The sequence below is a fragment of the Argopecten irradians genome, unplaced genomic scaffold (genome assembly GCF_041381155.1).
Source record: "Argopecten irradians isolate NY unplaced genomic scaffold, Ai_NY scaffold_0849, whole genome shotgun sequence".
Taxonomy (NCBI): domain Eukaryota; kingdom Metazoa; phylum Mollusca; class Bivalvia; order Pectinida; family Pectinidae; genus Argopecten; species Argopecten irradians.
Genome location: NW_027188316.1, coordinates 1 through 26,637, shown reverse-complemented (window position 1 = coordinate 26,637; position 26,637 = coordinate 1). Strand labels below are relative to the sequence as shown.

General features: G+C 37.5%; 3 protein-coding genes across 3 annotated transcripts; all 3 read left to right on the top strand.

Moving 5' to 3' along the window:
- The first annotated feature begins 4,213 nt into the window (after positions 1 to 4,213).
- On the top strand, positions 4,214 to 4,783 carry LOC138313699 (uncharacterized). Its single transcript, XM_069254037.1, has one exon. It carries the CDS (start codon positions 4,214 to 4,216, stop codon positions 4,781 to 4,783), a length of 570 nt encoding a protein of 189 aa, XP_069110138.1.
- A 1,345-nt stretch (positions 4,784 to 6,128) lies between these two features.
- LOC138313698 (uncharacterized protein F54H12.2-like) lies at positions 6,129 to 6,878 on the top strand. Its single transcript, XM_069254036.1, has one exon. The coding sequence runs from the start codon at positions 6,129 to 6,131 to the stop codon at positions 6,876 to 6,878; it is 750 nt and encodes a 249-aa protein (XP_069110137.1).
- A 3,261-nt stretch (positions 6,879 to 10,139) lies between these two features.
- Positions 10,140 to 12,622, top strand: LOC138313696 (uncharacterized). The gene is made up of 2 exons (XM_069254035.1): positions 10,140 to 11,081; positions 11,546 to 12,622. Exons 1-2 carry the CDS (start codon positions 10,140 to 10,142, stop codon positions 12,620 to 12,622), a joined length of 2,019 nt encoding a protein of 672 aa, XP_069110136.1.
- The last annotated feature ends 14,015 nt before the right edge of the window (positions 12,623 to 26,637 follow it).

Below are 26,637 nucleotides of genomic sequence, written 5' to 3'. Positions count from 1 at the left end.
AATTATCAACAGGTATGTGAGATAGATTCCCATTATCACAAATTCAATTGTTTGATCGCAATAGCATACACGTATACTCATATAAAAATAGCATATTTTGTGATTATTCTAGCACAATAGATATACTTAGATAAATAAGGGTGACCAAAACTATGTGTGGTATTCACATAGCGTGGGATTTCCACCTTATATCGTTAGTATACCTCGGTAACTGTACAGGTATATGTTTAACGCGTGGGCTAATACTAAATACACACTTATCATTTGCTGTAGAACCTAGTGTATTCGTCATCCAGGTAAATCTTTATTCTATAAACTAGATATAGTCCTGAGTACTTTGGTCCATTACTCAATTTGTTTAATAAACAGGGGAAAAACGTAACTACATATTATTACTCAGTCATCACCATAGGTTTAGACGTTGAGATTGTGTAATGGAGTTAGGTTATTAACACTTTTTAACCTGTTAGCTAATGGGCTTAAGGTATTTGATCATAAAATATCCTTTTATGAAAATTTGAAACTTATGCGACCTTTGAAAAAAGGTCTTAATTAAGTCTAGTCTTGTCAGCAAGTCTTATCGTTTGGATCCGTCAGTGATCTGAATATATTAAAAATGTTTTATGTTTGTTTGAAATATAGTTTTATAAAACGGGTTGTGAACCGTATGGTGATACATTCCATGCACAACTGTATAAGGAACATTACAGTGATGTGTGCGTTAATAATTTGATGTTATGTTTCTTATGAAAATTAAACATTTTCAAAACATGATGATAATATATAAACAAAACGATGTGATATATAGATAAAAAAACTAGTAGAGAAGGGGTGCTGAAGCTAATTTAAAGATGCTCCACCGCCGACAATTGGTATTTTTTCACTATCAAAATCAGGAGAAAACGATATAGTCCTTTTCTTCAGTTACAAAAGTTACTTACTTTACACCATTACCACCATTGAAAAGTAATTAATTGCATCCCGGAAAAATCCATGGCACTTTATCCTATATGGAATGAAGTACTGATTGCGCATGCATCAAAGGCAAAATAAATTATCTTATATTATTTTTGTGTTAATTAGACAAATATATACAAGATTAAACACCAATTATTGTTCTAATGATCAATGTCATTTATGCTCTGTCGGCGGTGGAGCATCTTTAAAGTCTAGTTCACCTGATTTTTGGGAGGGATCACCTCGTGTCAGTGCGATAGTTATGTTTCACATTAAGGGATTTACCCTTGTATTTTCAAACGCCACCGGTATCGACTTGTTTCAATTCTGGATGATATTGGCAATCCAAGATGGACACGATATGGTTAAAAGTTTATACATAGGTTTTTAAAATCTCTTAACATCACATGTGATTTCAAAAAATTGGCAAGGGAGATAAAAATGAATTTGGAAATGAATTTAGAATTTTTTTATCATTTAAGTAATGTAGATTTAATGAGGCTATGTTCCCTAAAATAAAACACACACCTGTAATTTGTAATTCCATCTTTAAATTGATTTTAGTAGATGTTTATAATAGGGACTGTATAATAGGGGTTACCAAAATCGTCCTGATCCTTAATCCTAAGGATTAAAGGATCAATCAGTAGGATCACTCCTGACATGATCAAATGTATAATAGGGGTTACCTAAATCGTCCTGATCCTTAATCCTAAGGATTAAAGGATCAATCAGTTAGGATCACTCCTGACATGATCCTTAAGGAGCAGGATCAGGATCGATTAAGGAACAGAATCGAGGAACATGACGTCAAAGATTGAAAATACCTATTACACGTGAATGAATCGAATTTTAGGGTATCCAGTTACGTTCACTAGTCATTGTCTAGATTTACGGCTGAGTGAAATTGAATGGTTTCTTTCGAAATTTCAGTTACAGCTAACTTGTTAAGACAACAGAGGAACATGACGTCAAAGATGAAAATACCTATTACACGTGAATGAATCGAATTTTATGGTATTTAGTTACGTTCACTAGTCATTGTCTAGATTTACGGCTGAGTGAAACTGATATATATTCGACAAATTCAGGTATACTACCACACGTTGCATATATGACGTCGACAACTGTCAGGGTTGAAAACATTTTATCAGCCGTGACATGGATGAATTAATTCATGTGACTTGAACAATATTGATGACGTCAGTTGGGGTAGCTATGATATATAACAGACCGCAAACCTTTAGTCGGCATCTACTTGCAATGTATGGCTCAAGCACAGTTGGACTGTGTTAATACCGAGGACATCATAATTCCACATGTCGGCAAAAAACAGAATTGTTTGTCGTCTAGGATTGCACCACGGCATTTCAGTGTCGAAAAATAAGGACCAGGTTAGGATTCATTTCCGAGAACACGGGAAAAGTGTAAGCATATCTGTCGACTTTTTCAAAAGAATGATGTTTCTCTCTGAAAGTTTAATGTGTATCTGTGCAGTAGTGGAAGGTTAGAATGTTATTACAAACGGACTCCGCTCGACATGTCTACATATACCCAACCCATCACCAAATGAAAAATTGCTTTAGATCGTATGAACAGTTTTACAGATTGGGCCTAATCAAATAACACACAACAACCGTACGAACTCGCTTGTAACGGATTCTTCTACCAAGGCAGAGGAGACAGAGTCGTTTGTTTCATGTGTGGAGTGACATTGAAGTGTTGGGGAGCGAAGCGACAACATCTTGGAGGAGCATAGAAAATATTCCAAAGATTGCGCCTATTTACGGCTTGTTTTCTCATAGTAAGAGATTGCGTCGTTTATAATAGTTGGATGGAAACAGACTTGATTTCTAAGAGACTCAAAGATCTAACGATAGAACTGATTCAAACGAAAGTCACATACTAGAATCGTTAGAGACTTATTTTGTGCTGCCTATGCCTTCATCGTACAACCTATCATCAACGATTTATTTGTTTGTAGTGGATGCATCGAAGAGCTAGCCAATCAGGAAGGGACATACATGTATTTTACTTACATATGAAGAAAGAGTAAATATATTACTTTGAGCAAGCTCTCGCCACATCTAATCTTTTGGACGTAGAGAAACTTTGGCGTGAGTTTTTAATAACATCTTGTGTACCTTCTATCCTTCTACAGACATTGATAAATGAGGAATTACTTCCAAGACAAGGAATACGTAAAACAACACTTTTCTAAAAGAATTCGCAAGTGGGTTAAAAGGATCGAAAGATATAAGTTAGATTTTCTATAAAAACGTAACAATGATTGATCTAGATAATCTATTGAATCTTGTGTATGCTAATCATGTGTGTGAAATTGTTACTTCTAAACAATATAATATCACTGAATCGTTAAGATATATCGATGATGTAGTAGTGATTCGTGATTTTATAAAAGAACTACTCAACTGTGATATTTCACGCTCTGTGAGGAACGCTTACCTGGGTCAATTGTGCCGTGCCGAATGGAGAAACACTGAACTGAAGACTGAGGGATGGAAGAATAAAATATGTGAAATGGCGAAACGTATGATAATTTTAAAGAACAGATTATTATGAATCTTGATAACTGTAATTCCTGTATATCATACACGCAAACGCATATATTGATATATATATATTAAAGTTTCATACAAAAAATGGCTTGGGTTTTTTTTTTCATTTGCAGAATGGTGTTGAGCGTTAAAGATAAAAGAGCTATAGATGACGTATATTTTAATACCGAGAACGGAGGTGCTTATCTGAGCCCGGAAAGGTTTACCAAGTACTAAAGGCAGCAGGTTACAGTCAATTAGGTCTTCATAAGATAAGACGATATATTCAAAGTTTAGATAGTTACAGTCTTCAGAAACCGTCGAGACATAGGTTCAGACGAGCGAGAGTGGAGGTATCAGGACCTTTCGAACAATATGACGCTGACTTAGCAGATGTAAGCAACCTATCCAGTGAAAAACGATGGTATTCGTTTCCTGTTAATAGTCATCGATGTATTCAGTCGATTTCTTTGGGTGGAACCTTTGCGATCGAAAACTGGAAAGGAGGTATTAAAAAGCCTTCGATAGAATCGTTAAAAGAGGAGTCATACCTAAGCGTCTGCGAAGTGATGGAGGAAGCGAGTTTAATAACCAGTGGTTAAAAAAAATGGTGCAAAGAACACGACGTTCATTATTTCACGACCAAAAACGTCGTTAAAGCTAACTATTCTGAGCGCGTTATCCGCACCCTAAAGACCATGTTGTATAGGTTTTTCACAAAACAGAGATCCTATAGGTACATAGACGATCTACAGGACTTCGTTAGCAGTTACAACGCGACTCCTCACCGATCATTACATAATGTCGCTCCTAAAGACGTAAATGATCGTAACAAAGCTGATCTGTTTGCCTATATGTATCTTCGTCGACCAAAACAGGCATTAAAATCTTCGACAAAAAGATCTAAAACACCTTACGCATTCAAGATAGGCAGTCTAGTAAGAATCTCGCACATTAGGAAACCGTTTGATCGCGCATATCAACAAAAGTGGACTTCTGAAATATTTAAAATTAGAAGGAGATTCTTAATACAGAACATCCCCCAATATCAATTAGAGGACTTTCAAAATGAGAAGATCGACGGCAACTTTTATCAAGCGGAATTGCAGAGAGTAGATAAAGACCAAAACACATTATGGTTTATCGAGCAAAAATTACGAAAACGTAAGCGACAAGGTCAGGTAGAGTGGTTAGTGAAATTCGATGGTTGGCCCTCAAAGTATAACCAGTGGATTGCTCAGAAAGACATATCAGAGGTGCAAACGTGATCAAAGATGTCACACTACGTGGTGATACACAGTGATGGGAGTACAAAATACTTTCCAGAGAACAAGACGAGTAATTTTAGAACATATTTCGAGACACCTTTGAATTTATCCGAGAAGTGGCTAGTAGCGTTGGTGGATGTCTACTTACAGACGACGGCTACAAAAACCAAACAAAATTTATATATACACAGCAGTATCGTCGATGATAGTTTCGTGGATGGGGAAAAGGACGATCTGATACGAATGGTGCGAGCGCAAAAGACTGGAAACTGGTCCCAGTCCTTTACAGCGCCTTTTTTACGTTCCCGTCAAGAAATCGGAAATCAGAGACATCGACATAAAACATAAAGACGGAAAAGGGAGATCCGGCTTCATTCTTGAAAGACCCTGTAACGATCACACTTCACTTCAAACAATATCCGTTTTTAGCATGAATATTTCAAACATGTACGTACCTAATGTTGGAAAATGGATGAAATATTATCAAGATGTTGTAGAAAGAAAAGAGAGCCCGTATGAAGCTAGCAGGAATGTTAAACAACGTGGGAGTGGTCTATCTCGTACTTCTAACGAATTCATTATCCCTATCGAAAGAGGAAGAGAAAGAAAAGGTCTGCCTCCTCAAACGTTAGATGTGGATCTAGTGTCCCCAGTGAAACAGATCATCGATCGAGCTAAGTCGGAACTTAAGAGAGAGGGAGCCTCTCGAACTCGTCATTCAACTCAGAAAACGTCGCAGAGTGCACATCTCTAAACGTAGAAAGAACATCGGGAAGAAAAGAAAACGGGTACAAGGAAAGAAAAAAATCATTAAAAAGAAAAAAATCCTGCAGAAGAAAGTAGACCTGAAGAAGAGAAGAAGACCATCAAAGAAAGTGAAACGAGACGATATAGTTTCTCAATGGCTGCGATAAACAAAGATTTCTTTAGAGAAGCACAGCCTTCAGAACTGGCTTTATTTGATTTACCTCCAACTCAGACGGCTGTAGAAAACATATACTATCAAGATGTGTTACCTATATCACAAATAACGAATGAATCATCGGTGGAGTTCGTGCTCAGTGGTCAAAATGGAATGGAATTATTAGACCTTCAGAATACTCTTCTCTATGCAAAAGTGAAGATCGTCAAAGCTGACGGAACCAACATCTCATTAACGGAAGACGTCGGACCCATCAACCTATTTTTACCATCATTGTTCCAGCAAGTAGACGTCTCTCTCAATGGAAAAAACGGTCGTTTCTACTACTAATTATTCCCCTTACAAGGCATACATCCAGAGTCTCTTAAGGTATGGGAGAGAGGCTAAAAAACACTCAATTAGGGACGCAGATATGGGAGCGTGATGATGAGGGAGATATGGATGAAAGTAGCCCTCGAAACGGAACCAATGGAGCTCTCCTCAAGAGAGCGCAATGCTTTCAGGGGTCTAGAGTCGTGGACATGGTCGGTCCGGTATGTCACGATCTGTTTTAGAATGGATAGATATCTAATCAATCAGGTTAATGTCGGTATAAAGTTGTATCGATCGAAACCGGCATTCTCCCTTTTATCGGGAGATGTCGCACCCGATTATCGGATCGCTTTCGACGATATACGGTTACGCGTATGCAAAGTTAAGATCAACCCAGCCGTGATCTATGCCCAGAGTAAAGCATTAGAATCGACTAATGCCAAGTATCCATTTACTCAAACGATGATCAAACAGATGACTATACCAGTGGGAGCCACCAACTTTACTTATGATAACATGTTTCAAGGAATGAGACCTAACCAGGTCGTTGTGGGATTCGTTAAATCAACAGGTGCTACCGGTGATTATGCAGAAAATCCGTGGTACTTTCAAGGTTACGACGTCACGAACATAGGACTTTATATCGATGGTATACCGGTCGGTGGTAATTCATTAAAACCGAAATACGGCACGGATCCTCAGACTATATCCATCTTAAGAAGTATGCTACAGTCGACTGGTAAGTGGTTGGATGACTCCGGCTCTAACATCGAAAGAGATGACATTGGTCTAGGGTATGCCCTATACACGTTCGATCTCGAACCTAAAATTCAGAGGAGGACAATATTTAACACTGCTTAAACAAGGAAACGTCAGATTGGATGTTACCTTCGGTACTGCGTTAACAGAAACGGTATCCTGCATCATTTACGCCGAGTACCCAGGTTATTTCGAAGTCACAGAGGCCAGAGACGTCATTCTAACATGAATACTCGGGAGTTACAATGCGTCATCGAATGTGATCCTAAAATGAGACACAGCATACTTGGAGTTTACGCTAGAGATCAAATACCCGTATTGAGAACCTTCCCGTGCGGTTTCATCGTCAACACCGACGCAAGTCATCTACCAGGAAGACATTGGGTCGCTTTTTATTACGAGTCCAAAGAAAAATCGGAATTCTTCGATAGCTACGGACATTCTCCAGCGTATTTCGGATTCCATGCTCGAGTCCATAACGAGAAACGTCTACAGAGTTCTAGCTCAATTACATGCGGTCAGTTCTGCCTGTATTATCTTTTGCATAGATGTAGGGGATTATCCATGTCATCTATCTTTAAACATTTTAGCCGTAATTTCCACGAAAACGATGTATATGTGAATAGTTATATAATGCGAATATATCCATATTGTTTAAACAAACATAATCGTAATCAATCGTGTTGTGCTGAACTTTAATAAAAAGGATACGATATATATGAAAGTGTTCGTTTTTATTCAATTCATTCTCGTGAAGACCATGGCGTGGTATACACGTGAAACCCTCGTTAAGTTTCAATCGCCGTGTAGAATCATGATAGCAGGACCATCGGGAAGCGGAAAGACCTATTTGACTAAAAAGATTCTGGAAAATGTCGACGGTATGTTCAGCGAGGCGGTCAAAAAAAATAATCGTGTGTTATGATACGTGGCAACCCATGTTTGAGGAACTGCAAAGGAAATTAGATATCACATTTCATACGGGTTTACCGGATCAGGAGCGATTTGATGATTGGGGTACTACCGAAGGACACAAGATTCTAATCATCGATGACTGTATGAGTGAAGGATCCAATAGTTCAGACCTAGAAAAAATGTTTTGCGTGAAATCTCATCACATGAATTTCACCGTTATATTTCTAGTACAAAATATTTACCAAAAGGGTAAGGTCATGCGAACCCTTAGTTTGAACACGTCCTATTTTGTTCTCTTCAAAAACTATAGAGATCAATTACAAATAGAGACGTTGGGAAGACAGATGTTTCCCAACCAATTAAGTTATTTTAGAAGTTCATTCAAATCGGCAACTTCGGAGCAGTACGGCTATCTGGTGGCCGACGTATCCCCAGTTCGACCCACAGCTAATATAGAAGGAGTAAACATAAGTCTTCCTCCATTACGGACAAAGATTCTCGTAGGAGAGGACACAGTTTTCTACTTTCCGACATGAAACCTTTCATAGAATTTTGGCTTGCGGCCTCCAACGAACAGAGGAAAGGCTTGTTATTAACATTGACGAAAGAGCAGTTACAATTTATAACTGACATCATATATAACACAGTCATGAATAATATTACGATATCAGAAGATAGTAAAAAGAGACTGTCTAATCAGAGACTCGCCATATCAAAAGTCTTAAGCAAAGGGATAAGTCATCGTGAGCGTCGTCGAAGAATTCTTGCAGTTAAAAAAATTCTACCAATATTCCTGGAGAACTATCTGAAATGGCTCGAGAATTAGTGTTAATACCTAGGGTGAAATATACGGATCTATTATCGATGAGTAAAAATCAGAAGATTGAAGATTTGACAATAGCCGACAAGGAAAGTGTTAAGCCCTTAGAAAATGTAAAAAACGTCGATAGCGAGATTACTCATAAAGAAAAATTTGAAACCTAAGGAGAGTGACGACATTCCTAAAAATAGATCGAAAAAGGACAATAGACCAGAAACGGACAATGGATTGAACCGTGAGGTCATTTCTAAAACTGATACACCAATCAGACGCAGCAAGCGTAAGCGAAGGAAGTCACAAAGCGGAGGAAAAATGTTTTTTTAAATCCACACCCGAGCACTTCATGCGTAACCTAGAGACAAAGCGTAAATGGTTCACATTCAAAATCTAGATTTAAACGTTCGAAGGCGAGGCAGATTTTCTCAGAATAGTTATCGACGTCCGCCATGGCGGACGGATCTTTATCCTCTCTACTAGCCAGATATGTTGAAGGAGACGAATGCGCAAAAAAAAGTTTAAAATGTTTCAAGCGTTTATTGGAAGGCATTGAGTTATCTCCAACTAAGAAAATCGAGAGATAATGAAGAAGCGGTACACCAATGTGAATCCTGTGAAAAGAAATTTAAGACGAGGAATCAACTCAGCCGACACGAGCGATCACATCATGTAAAAAAAATCTGTGATATCTGCAAGAAAGAATTTAATCATCATACAAATTTATTAAGACATGTAAAAGATGTTCATCAAAAGAGAGACCATCGTTGCAGTGTGTGCAATGCAACATTTAGCAATGGGAGTAATTTGAAAAGACATGTGAAAAGTGTGCATGAGAAACGAAATCCTTACACTTGCACCCTTTGTTTGAAAACATTCGGAAGAAAGGACAATCTAAAAGGACACATAAAAATCTGTAAGCAGAAGGTTAGAAATTCTGATAATGACACGATAGTGAATCCTTTTTCGTCAGCTGACCAATCCGGCGGCTCTTCACCGGGCGTCGAAACTTCCGACGATACTTCTCCGAACGCGGGGACTTCCGGTGACTCTTCTGCGGAGCCTTCCGATGACTCTTCCCCGGGCGTGGAAACTTCCGGTGACGCGTCTCCGACCATGGGGACTTCCAGTGACTCTTCTGTGGAGCATTCCGGTGATTCTTCTCCGGTCTTCCGATTCTTCGGTCCGTGGAGTCTTCCGGTGAAAAAATTTCCGGTGACGCGTCTCCGGGGGACTTCCAGTGACTCTTCTGCAGTGGAGCATTCCGGTGATTCTTCTCCGAAAATGGAAACTTCCGGCGCGCGTCTTCGAACGCGGGGACTTCCGGTAGCTTTTCTGAGGAACCTTCTGGTGACTCTTCTCAGAGCATCGAAACTTCCGGTGACGCATCTCCGGCTACTGGAGCTTTCGGTGATTCGTTTCTTTCAGTTAGAAAGGATATTGGAAGTGCAGTTAACAAAGTGAACCATAAGTTTTCCGATCAAAGCAGCGAAAACGGAAATGCGAGAATTAGAGATATTTATCCAAATATCGAGGACAACTTGGATATTTTAACATTTTTTGCTAACACGAAAGATCAGATCTTGAAACATTTAAGTGATACGTGTGTGAAATTAAATGGAATTAAATGGTATATGAATGTGCGAGTGATTCTAGAAAAGGAAGACAGAGAAGGTAATGTAAATCAGACCATGCCTCATTTTTTGAGTAGATCATACATACAGCTACCAGACGATGTCGATTTAGAACATAACCTAAACGATGCATTTCAAAAAATGTTCGGTTCTTTCGAAGAATTCATTCGGAAAGGGTCAGGTTGGGTCTTAAAAAGGGTTATCAAATTAGAAATCCACGTAGCAAATTATTCGCCAGTAGGGGGTTCGTCATTCATTCCAACTCCAACCACCTTTGCTAGAGACAAAGCCATTATAAACATAACCAATGACGACGACAGATGTTTCCTCTGGTCTGTGTTAGCCTACCTCCATCCATCGCCCCTTCTGCCTGAAAGGGTATCAAACTATACAAAGTACGAAAATGATCTAGACATGACCGGTATAGCATACCCTACCCCAGTTTCTCAAATTTCTAAATTCGAGAAGCAAAATAAGATCAGCGTGAATGTATTCGGGTGTGAAGAAAAAGACATATTCCCAATGTACGTCACAAAAATGCGCGAAACGCGATCTCACGTAAATCTTCTGTTTCTGCGAGAAGGCGAAAAGTCGCATTACTGTCTCATTCGTGATCTTAACACTTTTTTGTCGAGAACAAAGAAAACAAAGAACAAGTCACATTTCTGCCACTTTTGCCTTCAAGGATTCACACGACGTGACCTGTTGGAGGAACATATAAAGAATTGTTCGCGCCATGACCCGCAACACGTAGAAATGCCAGACGATGAAAATTGTCAGTTGAAATTTGAAGACTTTAGGAAACAGATGAAAGCTCCTTTCGTCATTTATGCTGATTTCGAGGCGTTCGTGCAACCGATAGATACTTGCGAGCGCGACCTGAACTCCTCGAGTACGACGAAGACTGCTAGATTTGAGCCGTGCGGATTCGGGTACCAAGTCGTATGTATGGAAGATAAATACACGAATTCTCCCGTGATTTTATAGAGGCAGTGATGTCACAAAAACGTTCCTACAACGACTTTTGGAAGAAGAAAGCAGAATCAAAAGTATTTTAAATCAAGTAGAACCGATGATTCTGACACCTGTAGAGCAGAACACATTCGAAAAAAACCAATCAGTGTCACATCTGCGGGAAATATTTCACCGAAAAATCTAAACGGGTGCGTGATCACTGCCATCTCACCGGGAAATTTCGAGGTGCTGCGCACGACTATTGTAATTTAAAGTACAAGTACCCGCAATACGTGCCGGTCGTTGTCCACAATCTCCGCGGATACGATAGTCATTTGATATGTCAAAGTATCGGATTGTTTAAAGATCAAGATATTAACTGTATACCGAACAATGCAGAAAATTACATCTCCTTCAGTTTGGGAAATTTAAGATTCATCGATTCGTTTCAGTTCATGCCTAACAGTCTAGAAACGTTGTCCGGTAATCTAGCAGAAACAAATTTCAGACAGTTTTCCAAAGAGTTTTCAATGGCAGAGAAAAAACTGTTACTTCGTAAAGGTGTTTATCCTTACGAATACATCGATTGCGAAGCCAAGTTCGTAGAGACAGAACTTCCATCTCGAGAACGCTTTTACAGCAATCTTAGCAAATCCCACATCACGGAAGAAGATTACGAGTATGCGCAAAGGGTCTGGCAAGATATGAATATTAAAAGTATAGGTGAATATCACGATCTCTACTTGAAAACAGACGTCTTGCTCCTAGCAGATGTATTCGAAAATTTCAGAACCATGTGTCTAGACTATTATGGTCTAGATGCGGCGCACTTTTATACGGCGCCTGGACTGGCGTGGAGTTCGGCTCTACGCATGACCGGCATTCATCTCGAATTGATCAAGGACACGGATATGTACTTATTTTTCGAATCGGGCATTCGCGGTGGTGTCTCCATGATATCGAATAAGTATGCTCAGGCTAATAACCTACATATACCGGAAACGTACGATCCAGAAAAACCGACATCATATATCGTATACACCGATTGTAATAATTTGTACGGTAAAGCCATGTCCGAGCCACTACCTGTAGGAGAATTCGAGTGGATAGATGACGTCACACAATTCGATGTCACCCAGATAAGTGAGAAAGCTCAGCGAGGGTACTTACTGGAGGTAGATTTAGAATATCCTAATTCGTTACATGACTCACACACCGATTATCCACTCGCCCCCGATAAGAAAAAGGTGTCTGATGACGAATTATCGCCAACTAGTAAACGACTCTGGAGGGAACTACATCCGGATCCTCGGGGTAGAGAAAAGTTACTTCATCGCACTCCTACAGAAAAGCTAATACCGACTCTCGAAAATAAAACAAAGTATGTCTGTCACTATCGGAATCTTCAACAATATTTGAAATTGGGGATGAAACTCACAAAGATTCACAGAATATTACAATTCAAGCAGACACCCTGGCTTGAGGAGTACATTCGTTTCAACAGCGAAAAAAGAAAATTTCGCACATAACGAGTTTGAAAAAGATTTTTTCAAGCTCATGAATAATGCTGTCTTCGGGAAGACAATGGAAAACGTACGCAATCGAGTCGATATAAGGCTAGCACATACGGACGCGAAATTCAAAAAATACGTGGCCCGACCTTCCTTCAAGAGATTTACCATCTTTGATGAGCATTTATCGGCTCTCGAAAATACAAAAGTCAAACTGAAATTAAACAAGCCTGTTTACGTCGGTCAAGCCATCTTAGATCTATCCAAAACGGTCATGTATGAATTCTATTACGGTTACTTGAAATCGACCTATGGCGAAAACTTGAAACTTTTGATGACTGATACAGACTCCTTGCTTTATCACGTGACCTGTGACGATGTATACGCCGACATGTACAGAGATAGAAGTTTGTTTGATCTATCTAATTACCCGTCTGACCACTGCTATCATGATGACTTAAACAAAAAGGTCCCAGGCTATTTCAAGGACGAGACAGGTGGTCAAGTCATAACAGAATTCGTAGGACTTCGAGCTAAAATGTACAGTTACCAATATGCTTCTAAACAACAAGTAGAAATGGAAGATTTCACAATCGTTTGGAACACGTTTCACGAGAAACAAGTCGCCAAAGGCATAAAAAAAGCAGCAAGAAAGAAAGACTTACGACACGAAATGTATATAGATTGTCTATCTCGAAACGAGAACAGAATGTGTCAAATGAGCTCGATCAGAAGCAATAGACATCAACTTCACGTGTACAATATTAACAAAATTGGACTCTGTGCCTTCGACGACAAGCGATACGTGCTTCCAAACGGTTGTGATACGCTCGCATTCGGTCATTACAAAATCCAAACAATAGGGATGTGATTTGTATGATTTATTCATTCAGCATTTTTCATGTGGCATGGTTCTGACTTAACAAGAAAAAATGAATGAAAGATAAAAATTATCAAAATGTTTTCTGTATAGATTATCTTTAATTTTTATATTCTAGCATGTTATAGAATTATCAGCATTTATTATAATATATAATTTTTCAAACTATAATCATTAATCACAAACAAGGTAAACTATGAAATAATTAGAGTATTACGCATATATATTGTAATAAAACGATTGACTTCTCGATCGGAATGAAAGATATAATTATAAGTATAAAAATGTGTATACAATGAAATAAAACGGAATGCATGCGAGAGCGAGAGTTTTGATCAACTGGAAAAATATACAATTGACAAAAAAATAAAATTTTCGAAAGAATCGATGATGTTTCTTCATCACTTTACATACCTCCATATACACCGGAAAAAATAATCCAGCTCGAGAGACATAAACTGTTTATGTATCCAAAGATAATGATCAAATTCTTCCACTTTAAACATAAAAACCAGTCTTTTTTTAACTGTTTCACTTTTATCCTATTTTTCTTTGTGTCATTTTTAGATTATAAAACATTTACAGTATTCAAAGCTTAAGAAAAAACATAAAACAATCCTCCGCTTCAAGATTAAAACCAGGTCACTTTGCTATAAATCCCATCTCGAGAACTTATTTGTTTTCTAAAGAAAAACGTTTGTTTGCTGTTATTCGGCAAATTCAGATTCATTTTTTTTTTATTTCAATGCGTCACACTAGTACATGAATTATTATTATTATTATTATTATTTAAGTCCACTACTGGAAAAAGCGATCAATAGTCAATCAGATTGCAGTCAGAAAAATAATGTTTGAGCAGTCACACCCGTACTTCTACCCGCAACATAAGGCCAGTGGTTTTGAGACTTCGGTAAAGTGTGAGGTATTGCCGGTTGAACAATTACCTCCCGAGCAACTATTGGTCCACTGGTGATACGTATAAATTCATATTCCCTACGCTGGTCAACATTTTGAGACAGTAGGGGTGTCCTACAAAATGGGCACGTTTTCCTTTCCAACCTATCAAAACAGGTCTCACAGAGGCAGTGGATGCATTTATGGCAGTTTATAAAAAATGTATCCCATTTTTTCCTCCGTGCAGATTTCGCATTCATGCACCCAAAGGTATTCTCTCAACAATGCCATGGTATTCTTGATTTTAAATAAATTTACAAAGTATTCGGGAAAGTGTGCACGCTTTCTATCGACAGTGTGTAAAATATTCATGTTTAGTGGTAACCATGGCTATTTAAGCTACGAGGTGTAAGTGGACACCTTGGTCCTGATCGTTGTCTTAACAAGTTAGCTGTAACTGAAATTTCGAAAGAAACCATTCAATTTCACTCAGCCGTAAATCTCGACAATGACTAGTGAACGTAACTAAATACCATAAAATTCGATTCATTCACGTGTAATAGGTATTTTCATCTTTGACGTCATGTTCCTCGGTTGTCTTAACAAGTTAGCTGTAACTGAAATTTCGAAAGAAACCATTCAATTTCACTCAGCCGTAAATCTAGACAATGACTAGTGAACGTAACTGGATACCCTAAAATTCGATTCATTCACGTGTAATAGGTATTTTCATCTTTGACGTCATGTTCCTCGATTCTGTTCCTTAATCGATCCTGATCCTGCTCCTTAAGGATCATGTCAGGAGTGATCCTACTGATTGATCCTTTAATCCTTAGGATTAAGGATCAGGACGATTTAGGTAACCCCTATTATACATTTGATCATGTCAGGAGTGATCCTACTGATTGATCCTTTAATCCTTAGGATTAAGGATCAGGACGATTTTGGTAACCCCTATTATACATTTGATCATGTCAGGAGTGATCCTACTGATTGATCCTTTAATCCTTAGGATTAAGGATCAGGACGATTTTGGTAACCCCTATTATACATCTACTTATAAGATATTTTGATGACTATGGCAAATTTGACTCTAGTGCATTAGATAACATAGAGGAAACAGTCACTTCAGAAATCCAAATTAGACAAATGGAACTTAACACGAAATGAAAATGAAACAAATAGAGAAAGAAATGAGAGAAAGAGAAATAGAAAAGGAGTTAAGAGAAAAAGAGATTGAGAGAGATAAGATGTTAGAGCTAGAGAAGCAGAAAATTAAACCTGAAACAGAACTTAGAATTAAAGAATTAGAGCTAGCTTCTCAGGACAGTTAATGTAATCCAACTTTTAGGGGTTCACAAGGAAACAGAGGTTTTGATGTCAGTAGAAACATTAGGTTAGTTCCTCCTTTTCAAGAGAAAGAAGTTGACAAGTATTTTCTGCATTTTGAGAAAATAGCTGATAGTATGAAATGGCCTGAAGATAAGCTTACAATGCTTCTTCAAAGTGTCTTGATTGGTAAAGCTAGAGACATTTATTCTTTGTCTGTAGATGAGATTTCAAATTACCAAGTAGTCAAGAAAGCTATTTTGAAAGCTATTTTGCTGAGACTATTCAACAGGAATTTCCTGGTATTTTCCCTTCTTGTGCTGTAACTCGTTCAATGAGTAAGAAGGTTTCTGATGTTGCAGTAGTTGAGGATCATAATAGTCCAGGGTTAGGTGACACTTTCTTGGCTCATGATATAGAGGATGTCGGGGGGTAAGTGTGATCTTTTGAGCAATCCTGTAGACTTTGATAGTGATGGAGTTGTTCCTAACAAAGGTACTTCATTGGTTGACATGATGAGTAAATCATCTTTGTCTAGAGAGGAGCTTATAGTAGAACAGGAAAAAGATCCTGAAATCTCCTTATTGTGTAATCAGGCTTTGAGTGAAGAAGAGGGCTGAGAAAGTCCCGGTTTGTTACTTCCGTCGGTCAGGTGTGTTGATGCGCAAGTGGCGTCCCCCTGACGTGTCTCCCGAGGAAGACTGGAAGGTCGTCAATCAAATAGTTGTCCCACCAAGGTATAGGCAAGATATTCTGAGTTTGTCTCATGATGTACCTATGGCAGGGCATTTAGGTGTGACCAAGACTTATAACAGGATCTTAGATCACTTCTTTTGGCCCAAGTTGAAACGGGATGTGGCTGATCTTTGTAGGTCTTGTCATACTTGTCAGGTGGTAGGAAAACCTAATCAGAAAATCCCTGTGGCACCTCTGCACCCCATTCCAGCATTTGAGGAACCATTTAGTAGAGTCATTATAGACTGTGTAGGTCCTCTACCTAAAACTAAGTCTGGGAAAGAGTATCTTTTAACTATTATGTGTGTTTCCACACGCTTTCCTGAAGCCATTCCACTCAGAAATATTAAGGCCTCTAACATAGTCAAGGCTTTGGTTAAATTCTTTACACTGGTTGGTCTTCCAAAAGCTGTCCAATCGGACCAAGGTTCGAATTTCATGTCTGGTATTTTTCAACAAGTCGTGTACCAGATCCAGATCAAGCAGTATAAGTCTAGTGCTTATCATCCAGAGTCTCAGGGTGCTTTAGAACGTTTTCATCAGACATTGAAGAATATGATGAGATCTTATTGTTTTGAAAACAAAAGAGATTGGGACAGGGGATACACATGTTGTTTGGCGTTAGAGAATCTGTACAAGAATCTCTTGGCTTCAGTCCCTTTGAACTTGTGTTTGGACGTTGTTGTTTGGCGTTAGAGAATCTGTACAAGAATCTCTTGGCTTCAGTCCCTTTGAACTTGTGTTTGGACAAACTGTACGTGGTCCTTTGAAAATTTTGAAAGGCAAAATTTTGGACGAAGATTCTAAAGTGAATCTCTAAGAGTATGTGTCTAACTTTAAGCAAAGATTTACAAGGGCATGTGAACTGGCAAAAGAAAATTTGGCCGTTACTCAAAACAAAATGAAAACATGGTATGATAAAGATGCCCGTGCAAGAAGTTTTGATCCAGGTTACCAATACCGAGTCAGCCTTTGCAAGCTAGATATTTTGGACCCTATGTTGTTGAGAAAAAGGTCGATGATGTTAACTACATTGTACAAACTCCAGGGAGGCGCAAGAAAACTCAATTATGTCATGTTAATATGCTTAAGAAATATGTAATTAGAGAAGAGAGCAAGACCTCTCAACCTATTGCTACTTTGGCCTCTGTACCATCACAAAGTGAAAGTACAGCTGATATTTGTAAATTAGAATTAGATGGTGGTGTACAAGATGTAGGTTTAGAACTTGGACAAGAAACTATGTCATCTATCAGAAAAGGAACGCAATGAACTGAAAGATTTGATACTTGAGTATAAACATTTGTTTCCGGATACACCAGGCAAAACAGATGCTATCTATCATGACGTGGATGTAGGCAATGCGCCACCTGTCAAGCAACATCCTTACTGTGTCAATCCTTTGAAAGAAGAACATTTAAAGAAAGAAATTCAATACATGTTGGACAAATGATATTATTGAACCAAGCAAAAGTGAATGGAGCTCTCCATGTGTTCTGGTACCAAAGCCAGACAAGACATACCGGTTCTGTACTGACTTCAGAAAAGTAAACTCTGTCAGTAAAACAGACTCTTATCCAATTCCAAGGATTGACTCGTGTATTGACAAAGTTGGCAAAGCCAAGTACCTAAGCAAGTTTGACCTGTTGAAAGGATATTGGCAGGTACCATTAACAGAAAGAGCTAAAGAAGTGTCGGCATTTGTAACCTCACAAGGTTTGTACCAGTACAAAGTTATGGCGTTTGGTATGAAGAATGCCCCGGCAACATTTCAACGTCTTCTTAACAGCGTGATATCAGACCTGGAAGGCTGTGATGGATACATTGATGACGTCATCAACTACCACGACATGTGGGAAGACCATCTACGCGGGATTCGTGAATTCTTCGAGAGACTCACTACCATGAAATTGACTGTAAACTTATTGAAATGTCAATTTTGTCATGCAACTGTTGGATTTTTAGGCCATGTTGTAGGACAGGGGCAGGTTAAACCTGTTCATGCCAAAGTAGAATCAATTATAGATTTTCCATCTCCTGGAAGCAAGAGAGAGCTGATGAGATTTCTTGGTATGGCTGGATACGACAGAAAATTTTGTCAAAATTTCTCTGTTATAGCAGCTCCACTTACTGCTTTGTTAAAGAAAAATGTCAAATTTGTCTGGTCAGACGAATGTAAGTCTGCCTTTGAGAAATTGAAAGCCATACTATTAAACTCACCAGTTCTGACTGCTCCAGATTTTAATAAACAGTTTAAACTGTTTGTTGACGCCAGCGATGTAGGTGTTGGTGCTGTTTTGATGCAAGAAGGTTCTGAACAAATTGACTATCCAATCTGTTATTTCTCGAAAAAAATTGACAAACACCAGAGAAATTATTCCACCATTGAGAAAGAATGTTTAGCATTGATTTTGGCCTTGAACCAAATTGATGTGTATCTCTGCACTACAGTTGTGCCTGTGTTGGTCTTCACCGACCACAACCCTTTGACATTCATTGGGAAAATAAAAAACAAAAATCAAAGAATTCTCAGGTGGAGTTTGACTTTGCAAGAGTACAATCTTGACATCAAACATATCAAAGGGAAAGACAATATTCTGGCTGATGCGTTATCAAGGATTTAAATGTAACTTGATATTTTAAGAAAGTTTCCTTTCCAAGAAAACTTTCTTTTCTTTAAGGAGGGGTGTGTTATGTATGACACTAAATACATGTTGTTATTAGATAAGGGAGATAACTCCTATAGCTTTATTATCAATACATCCTATAAAGATCATATTATTGATTTAGGTTATAGAATTTTCTAGAATATTATCATGTATAAACAAATATGTTTGTAAACATGTTGATTATAAGTAGAGATCTAGAATGATCTATTTCCAGAAAGTTCTGTGTGTTTATTTGTTTACTGTTTTTAGTTAGATATTTCTAGAAGAATGAGAACTGTAATGAGACCTGTAATGAGACATATCAAGAATTGTACAGTGCCATATTGGATTCTATTGGGAGAGCTATTGTGACTTTATCTGTGGATTATTACAACACTTTGTGTGGATTTATTCATATTGCCTGGAACTTTACAAATAATCTGTGGACATTCAATTTCCTTGTGGATTTGTGATTATTGTTAATTTGAAACCTGGAAGGATCAAGGATTATACCAGGACTTTCGCATACAGATAAGTAACACTTTAAATCATCGTATTACTCTTGTACCACCACCAGTTACTTTAGATATTGTTAACCATCTCTGTATAATATTGTATATATAATTAAATTGTGTTTTGAATTTAGCTGCTGGTTTCTCATTTCTGTTATTCGTTCATGTAACAATACCGAGTATATAGTCGATATGTCTCTGAATACCAATACCACACGCACGATATGGTCACATTATATGTCATTTCATTAACTTTTTAACATTTTTACATCCGTCCGCGCGTGACCACTTTCCAACATCACAAACATATAATTATATGCACACTTCACAACAATTTCATATAAAATGTCTTCATATGCCAACTTTCTAACATTTTCATAGAACAACATTTGCACTTGACCACTTTCCAACATTTTGACATACATAAGTCCTTATACGCACGCATTTCAACAATATCATGTACACCCGTCCTCATACGCACACATTTCAAAGATTTTGACATATATTCGTCCTCATATCCACACATTTCAACAATATCACGTACATACGTCCTCATACGCACACATTTCAACAATATCACGTACATACGTCCTCATATGCAGTTTTCTACAATATCACGTACATTCGTCCTTATATGCAGTTTTCTACAATATCACATACATACGTCCTCATATGCAGTTTTCTACAATATCACGTACATTCGTCCTTATATGCAGTTTTCTACAATATCACGTACATTCGTCCTTATATGCAGTTTTCTACAATATCACATACATACGTCCTCATATGCAGTTTTCTACAATATCACATACATACGTCCTCATATGCAGTTTTCTACAATATCAAACACATTCGTCCTCATATGCAGTTTTCTACAATATCACATACATACGTCCTCATATGCAGTTTTCTACAATATCACGTACATACGTCCTTATATGCAGTTTTCTACAATATCACGTACATTCGTCCTTATATGCAGTTTTCTACAATATCACGTACATTCGTCCTTATATGCAGTTTTCTACAATATCACGTACATTCGTCCTTATATGCAGTTTTCTACAATATCACGTACATACGTCCTCATATGCAGTTTTCTACAATATCACGTACATACGTCCTCATATGCAGTTTTCTACAATATCACGTACATTCGTCCTCATATGCAGTTTTCTACAATATCACGTACATTCGTCCTTATATGCAGTTTTCTACAATATCACGTACATTCGTCCTCATATGCAGTTTTCTACAATATCACGTACATTCGTCCTTATATGCAGTTTTCTACAATATCACGTACATTCGTCCTTATATGCAGTTTTCTACAATATCACGTACATTCGTCCTCATATGCAGTTTTCTACAATATAAACGTAGATTCGTCCTTATATGCAGTTTTCTACAATATCACATACATACGTCCTCATATGCAGTTTTTCTACAATATCAAACACATACGTCCTCATATGCAGTTTTCTACAGTATCACGTGCATTCGTCCTCATATGCAGTTTTCTACAATATCACGTACATACGTCCTCATATGCAGTTTTCTACAATAAAAATCATATACGTCCTCATATGCAGTTTTTCTACAATATCAAACACATACGTCCTCATATGCAGTTTTCTACAGTATCACGTGCATTCGTCCTCATATGCAGTTTTCTACAATAAAACGTACATACGTCCTCATATGCAGTTTTTCTACAAAATCAAACACATACATCCTCATATGCAGTTTTCTACAATATCACATACATACGTCCTCATATGCAGTTTTTCTACAATATCAAACACATACGTCCTCATATGCAGTTTTCTACAATATCACATACCGGTACATACGTCCTCATAAGCAGTTTTCTTCAATATCAAATACATACGTCCTCATAAGCAGTTTGCTACAGTATCACGTGCATTCGTCCTTATATGCAGTTTTCTACAATATCACGTTACATAGGTCCTCATATGCAGTTTTCTACAATATCAATCATATACGTCCTCATATGCAGTTTTTCTACAATATCAAACACATACGTCCTCCTATGCAGTTTTTCTACAATATCAAACACATACGTCCTCATATGCAGTTTTTCTACAATATCACATACATACGTCCTCATATGCAGTTTTCTACAATATCACATACATTCGTCCTCGTATGCAGTTTTTCTACAATATCACATACATACGTCCTCATATGCAGTTTTTCTACAATATCACACACATACGTCCTCATATGCAGTTTTTCTACAATATCACACACATACGTCCTCATATGCAGTTTTCTACCATATGTCATTGTCAACATTATACCATGTCATTGTCAACATTATACCATGTCACTGTCAACATTCTACCATGTCATTGTCAACATTATACCATGTCATTGTCAACATTATACCATGTCATTGTCAACATTCTACAATGTCATTGTCAACATTCTACAATGTTATTGTCAAAACTATACATTGTTGTTGTCAACATTATACTTTGTTGTCAACATTATGCAATGTCATTGTCAACATTCTACCATGTCATTGTCAACATTATACCATGTCATTGTCAACATTATACCATGTCATTGTCAACATTCTACAATGTCATTGTCAACATTCTACCATGTCATTGTCAACATTATACCATGTCATTGTCAACATTCTACCATGTCATTGTCAACATTATACCATGTCATTGTCAACATTATACAATGTATTGTCAACATTCTACCATGTCATTGTCAACATTATACCATGTCATTGTCAACATTCTACCATGTCATTGTCAACATTATACCATGTCATTGTCAACATTCTACCATGTCATTGTCAACATTATACAATGTCATTGTCAACATTATACCATGTTGTTGTCAACATTATGCAATTTCAACATTATACCATGTCATTGTCAACATTATACCATGTCATTGTCAACATTATACCATGTCATTGTCAACATTATACCATGTCATTGTCAACATTATACCATGTCATTGTCAACATTATACCATGTCATTGTCAACATTCTACCATGTCATTGTCAACATTATACATTGTTGTTGTCAACATTATACATTGTTGTTGTCAACATTATACATTGTTGTTGTCAACATTATACCATGTCATTGTCAACATTATACCATGTCATTGTCAACATTATACCATGTCATTGTCAACATTATACCATGTCATTGTCAACATTATACATTGTGTTGTCAACATTATACCATGTCATTGTCAACATTCTACCATGTCATTGTCAACATTCTACATTGTTGTTGTCAACATTATACCATGTCATTGTCAACATTCTACCATGTCATTGTCAACATTATACCATGTCATTGTCAACATTATACCATGTCATTGTCAACATTATACAATGTCATTGTCAACATTATACCATGTCATTGTCAACATTATACCATGTCATTGTCAACATTATACAATGTTGTTGTCAACATTCTACCATGTCATTGTCAACATTATACCATGTCATTGTCAACATTATACCATGTCATTGTCAACATTATACCATGTCATTGTCAACATTATACATTGTCGTTGTCAACATTATACCATGTCATTGTCAACATTCTACCATGTCATTGTCAACATTATACATTGTTGTTGTCAACATTATACATTGTTGTTATCAACATTATACATTGTTGTTGTCAACATTATACATTGTTGTTGTCAACATAATACCATGTCATTGTCAACATAATACCATGTCATTGCCAACATTATACCATGTCATTGTCAACATTATACCATGTCATTGTCAACATTATACCATGTCATTGTCAACATTATACCATGTCATTGTCAACATTATACCATGTCATTGTCAACATTATACGTGTCACTGTCAACATTCTACCATGTCATTGTCAACATTATACGTGTCACTGTCAACATTATATTGAGAGGCAAAATTAAAATGTATTTTTTAACAACTATGTGTCAATGTCGGCATTATTTTTTTCTGATATTTTCAACATATTACTTTTTTTAAGAACAAACAACTCAAAGGCATGATGGAAAGTATTAATTGTGTCATAATTTATTCATTTGTTTTGGAGTGAAGAGAAGTAACAACTGTGGTGCACTGGTGTTTGACTCTCCAGTTAATGACACGGACAACAGAAACTTACACTACACCAAACCAAGTACTGAAGCTAAGTGAGTCAATTATATAAAAGTATAAAAAGATTAATAGGTTCCTGGGGCATGCCCACCAAATATAATAAGATTATTGCTGCTGAGAGGGTGTCTAAACCCTAACTCCCATAAAGAAAAGGGCAGGTATGATATTTCACAGCTTGCAAGTGTTTCATCACTTAGAAGTCTAATATGAATTTAGAAAATCACCTGAAATGGCCACAAGAATTAATATATACACAGTGAAATATAGCCCAGGTTACATGTATGTATGGTACCTAATATATATACATATAAAAAAAACTACCTATTTGTACAGGTAATGCATATATATGGAGAACAAATATGTGATGAGAATCAATTACAGTACACTCATGCAATGAAATGGTAATACATTGTATCATACACTTGCCGTTTATCATACCCTTTAACAAGAGATCCCAGACGGATCTTGGCGCCCACCAAAGAATGATCTATGTCTGACAATGGAAAGAGGGTCTTTTCCCTGCTTTTCAAACTTTTTCAAACACACTACATATAAAATTTGAGACAGATCGCTATAGTACTTTCTAAGAAAAAGTGGTAACAAACTTCAACAATGAAATCTAAGATGGCGGCCGGTTGGCCATCTTTTTTACCGATCAGTCCCAAAAAGCATTATGGAGCAGTCCTTAAAGGTACTATGCACAACTAGGGTACAAGGGGAAACTATGCTTGGAATTTGAGAAAGATCCCTTCAGTACTTTCTGAGAAATAGCGATAACAAACTTTAACTATCAAAATCCAAGATGGCCGTCGGTCGGTCATCTTGTTCACCGATCGGTCCCAAAATGCAATATGCACAACTAGGGTTCTAGGGGGAACCTACATATGAAATTTGAGAAAGATCCCTTCAGTACTTTTTGAGAAATAGCGGTAACAAACTTAAACTATCAAAATCCAAGATGGCCGCCTGTCGGCTATTTTGTTCACCGATTGGTCCCAAAATGCAACATACACAACTAGGGCCCTAGGGAACCTATATATGAAATTTGAGAAAGATCTCTTCAGTACTTTTTGAGAAATAGCGGTAACAAACTTAAACTATCAAAATCCAAGATGGCCGCCTGTCGGCCATCTTGTTGACTGATCGGTCCCAAAATGCAATATGCACAACTAGGGTCCTAGGTGAACCTACATATGAAATTTGAGAAAGATCCCTTCAGTTCTTTTTGAGAAATAGCGGTAACAAATTTTTAACTATCAAAATCCAAGCCATCTTGTTGACTGATCGGTCCCAAAATGCAATATGCACAACTAGGGTCCTGGGGGAACCTGTATATATGAAATTTGAGAAAGATCCCTTCAGCACTTTTTGAGAAATAGCGGTAACAAACTTAACTATCAAAATCCAAGATGGCCGCCTGTCGGCCTATTTTGTTCACCGATTGGTCCCAAAATGCAACATACACAACTAGGGCCCTAGGGAACCTATATATATGAAATTTGAAAAAGATCCCTTTAGTACTTTCTGAGAAATAGCGGTAAAAAACTTTAACTATCAAAATCCAAGATGGCCGCCTGTCGGCCATCTTGTTGACTGATCGGTCCCAAAATGCAATATGCACAACTAGGGTCCTAGGTGAACCTACATATGAAATTTGAGAAAGATCCCTTCAGTTCTTTTTGAGAAATAGCGGTAACAAATTTTTAACTATCAAAATCCAAGATGGCCGCCTGTCGGCCATCTTGTTGACTGATCGGTCCCAAAATGCAATATGCACAACTAGGGTCCTGGGGGAACCTGTATATGAAATTTGAGAAAGATCCCTTCAGCACTTTTTGAGAAATAGCGGTAACAACCTTTAACTATCAAAATCCAAGATGGCCGCCTGTCGGCCATCTTGTTGACCGATTGGTCCCGAAATGCAATATGCACAACTAGGGTCCTAGGGAAACCTACATATGAAATTTGAGAAAGATCCCTTCAGCACTTTTTGAGAAATAGCGGTAACAAACTTTAACTATCAAAATCCAAGATGGCCGCCTGTCGGCCATCTTGTTGACCGATCGGTCGCAAAATGCAATATGCACAACTAGGGTGCTAGGGGAACCTACATATGAAATTTGAGAAAGATCCCTTCAGTACTTTCTGAGAAATAGCGGTAACAAGAATTGTTAACAGACGGACGGACGGAAGGACGGACGGACGGACCACGGACGAAAGGCGATTTGAATAGCCCACCATCTGATGATGGTGGGCTAAAAAAGTGGCACAGTTCAAATTTAAAATACTTACAAGTAGTTCAAATGATCTATAGTCTAACCAGTTTAAATGCTTACTAACTGGCATTAAACATGCTTATCACCACTAATGAAATGTTAAAAGTTAATGTGAAATGTCAAGTGTGACTGATATTATCATATAATAGTACTAATTATTATTATTCTAATTGTAACTTACCATCAAAAACTGAGATCAAAGATCAGTGAAAAATTGGCCAGGATTTTGTATGACGACATCTCAACCACACAATCATTAATTAAAGATGGCAAAACAAAAACAAAAACAACCTATGTTACCTCTAGACACTATCAAAGGTTGGTAACTGTGGTTACCACTAGACAATATCAAAATGATGGCTATTTTGCCTCTTATCAAATCTTAGGCCAAATAATGGCTGTGACCTGGAAAGAATGTCAAGGTCATTGATTTGAGTAAAATTGGAACACATGTAGCTCTTCCTCTCAAGAGGCAATGTGTCCTCTGGACATGTTATTTAACAGAAGCATGTTTGAATGAAAAAGTTGATGCTTGACTTAATGTTAATGGGTATTGCACCACAACATAAATTCACATGTCCTTCTGCACTAAAAAA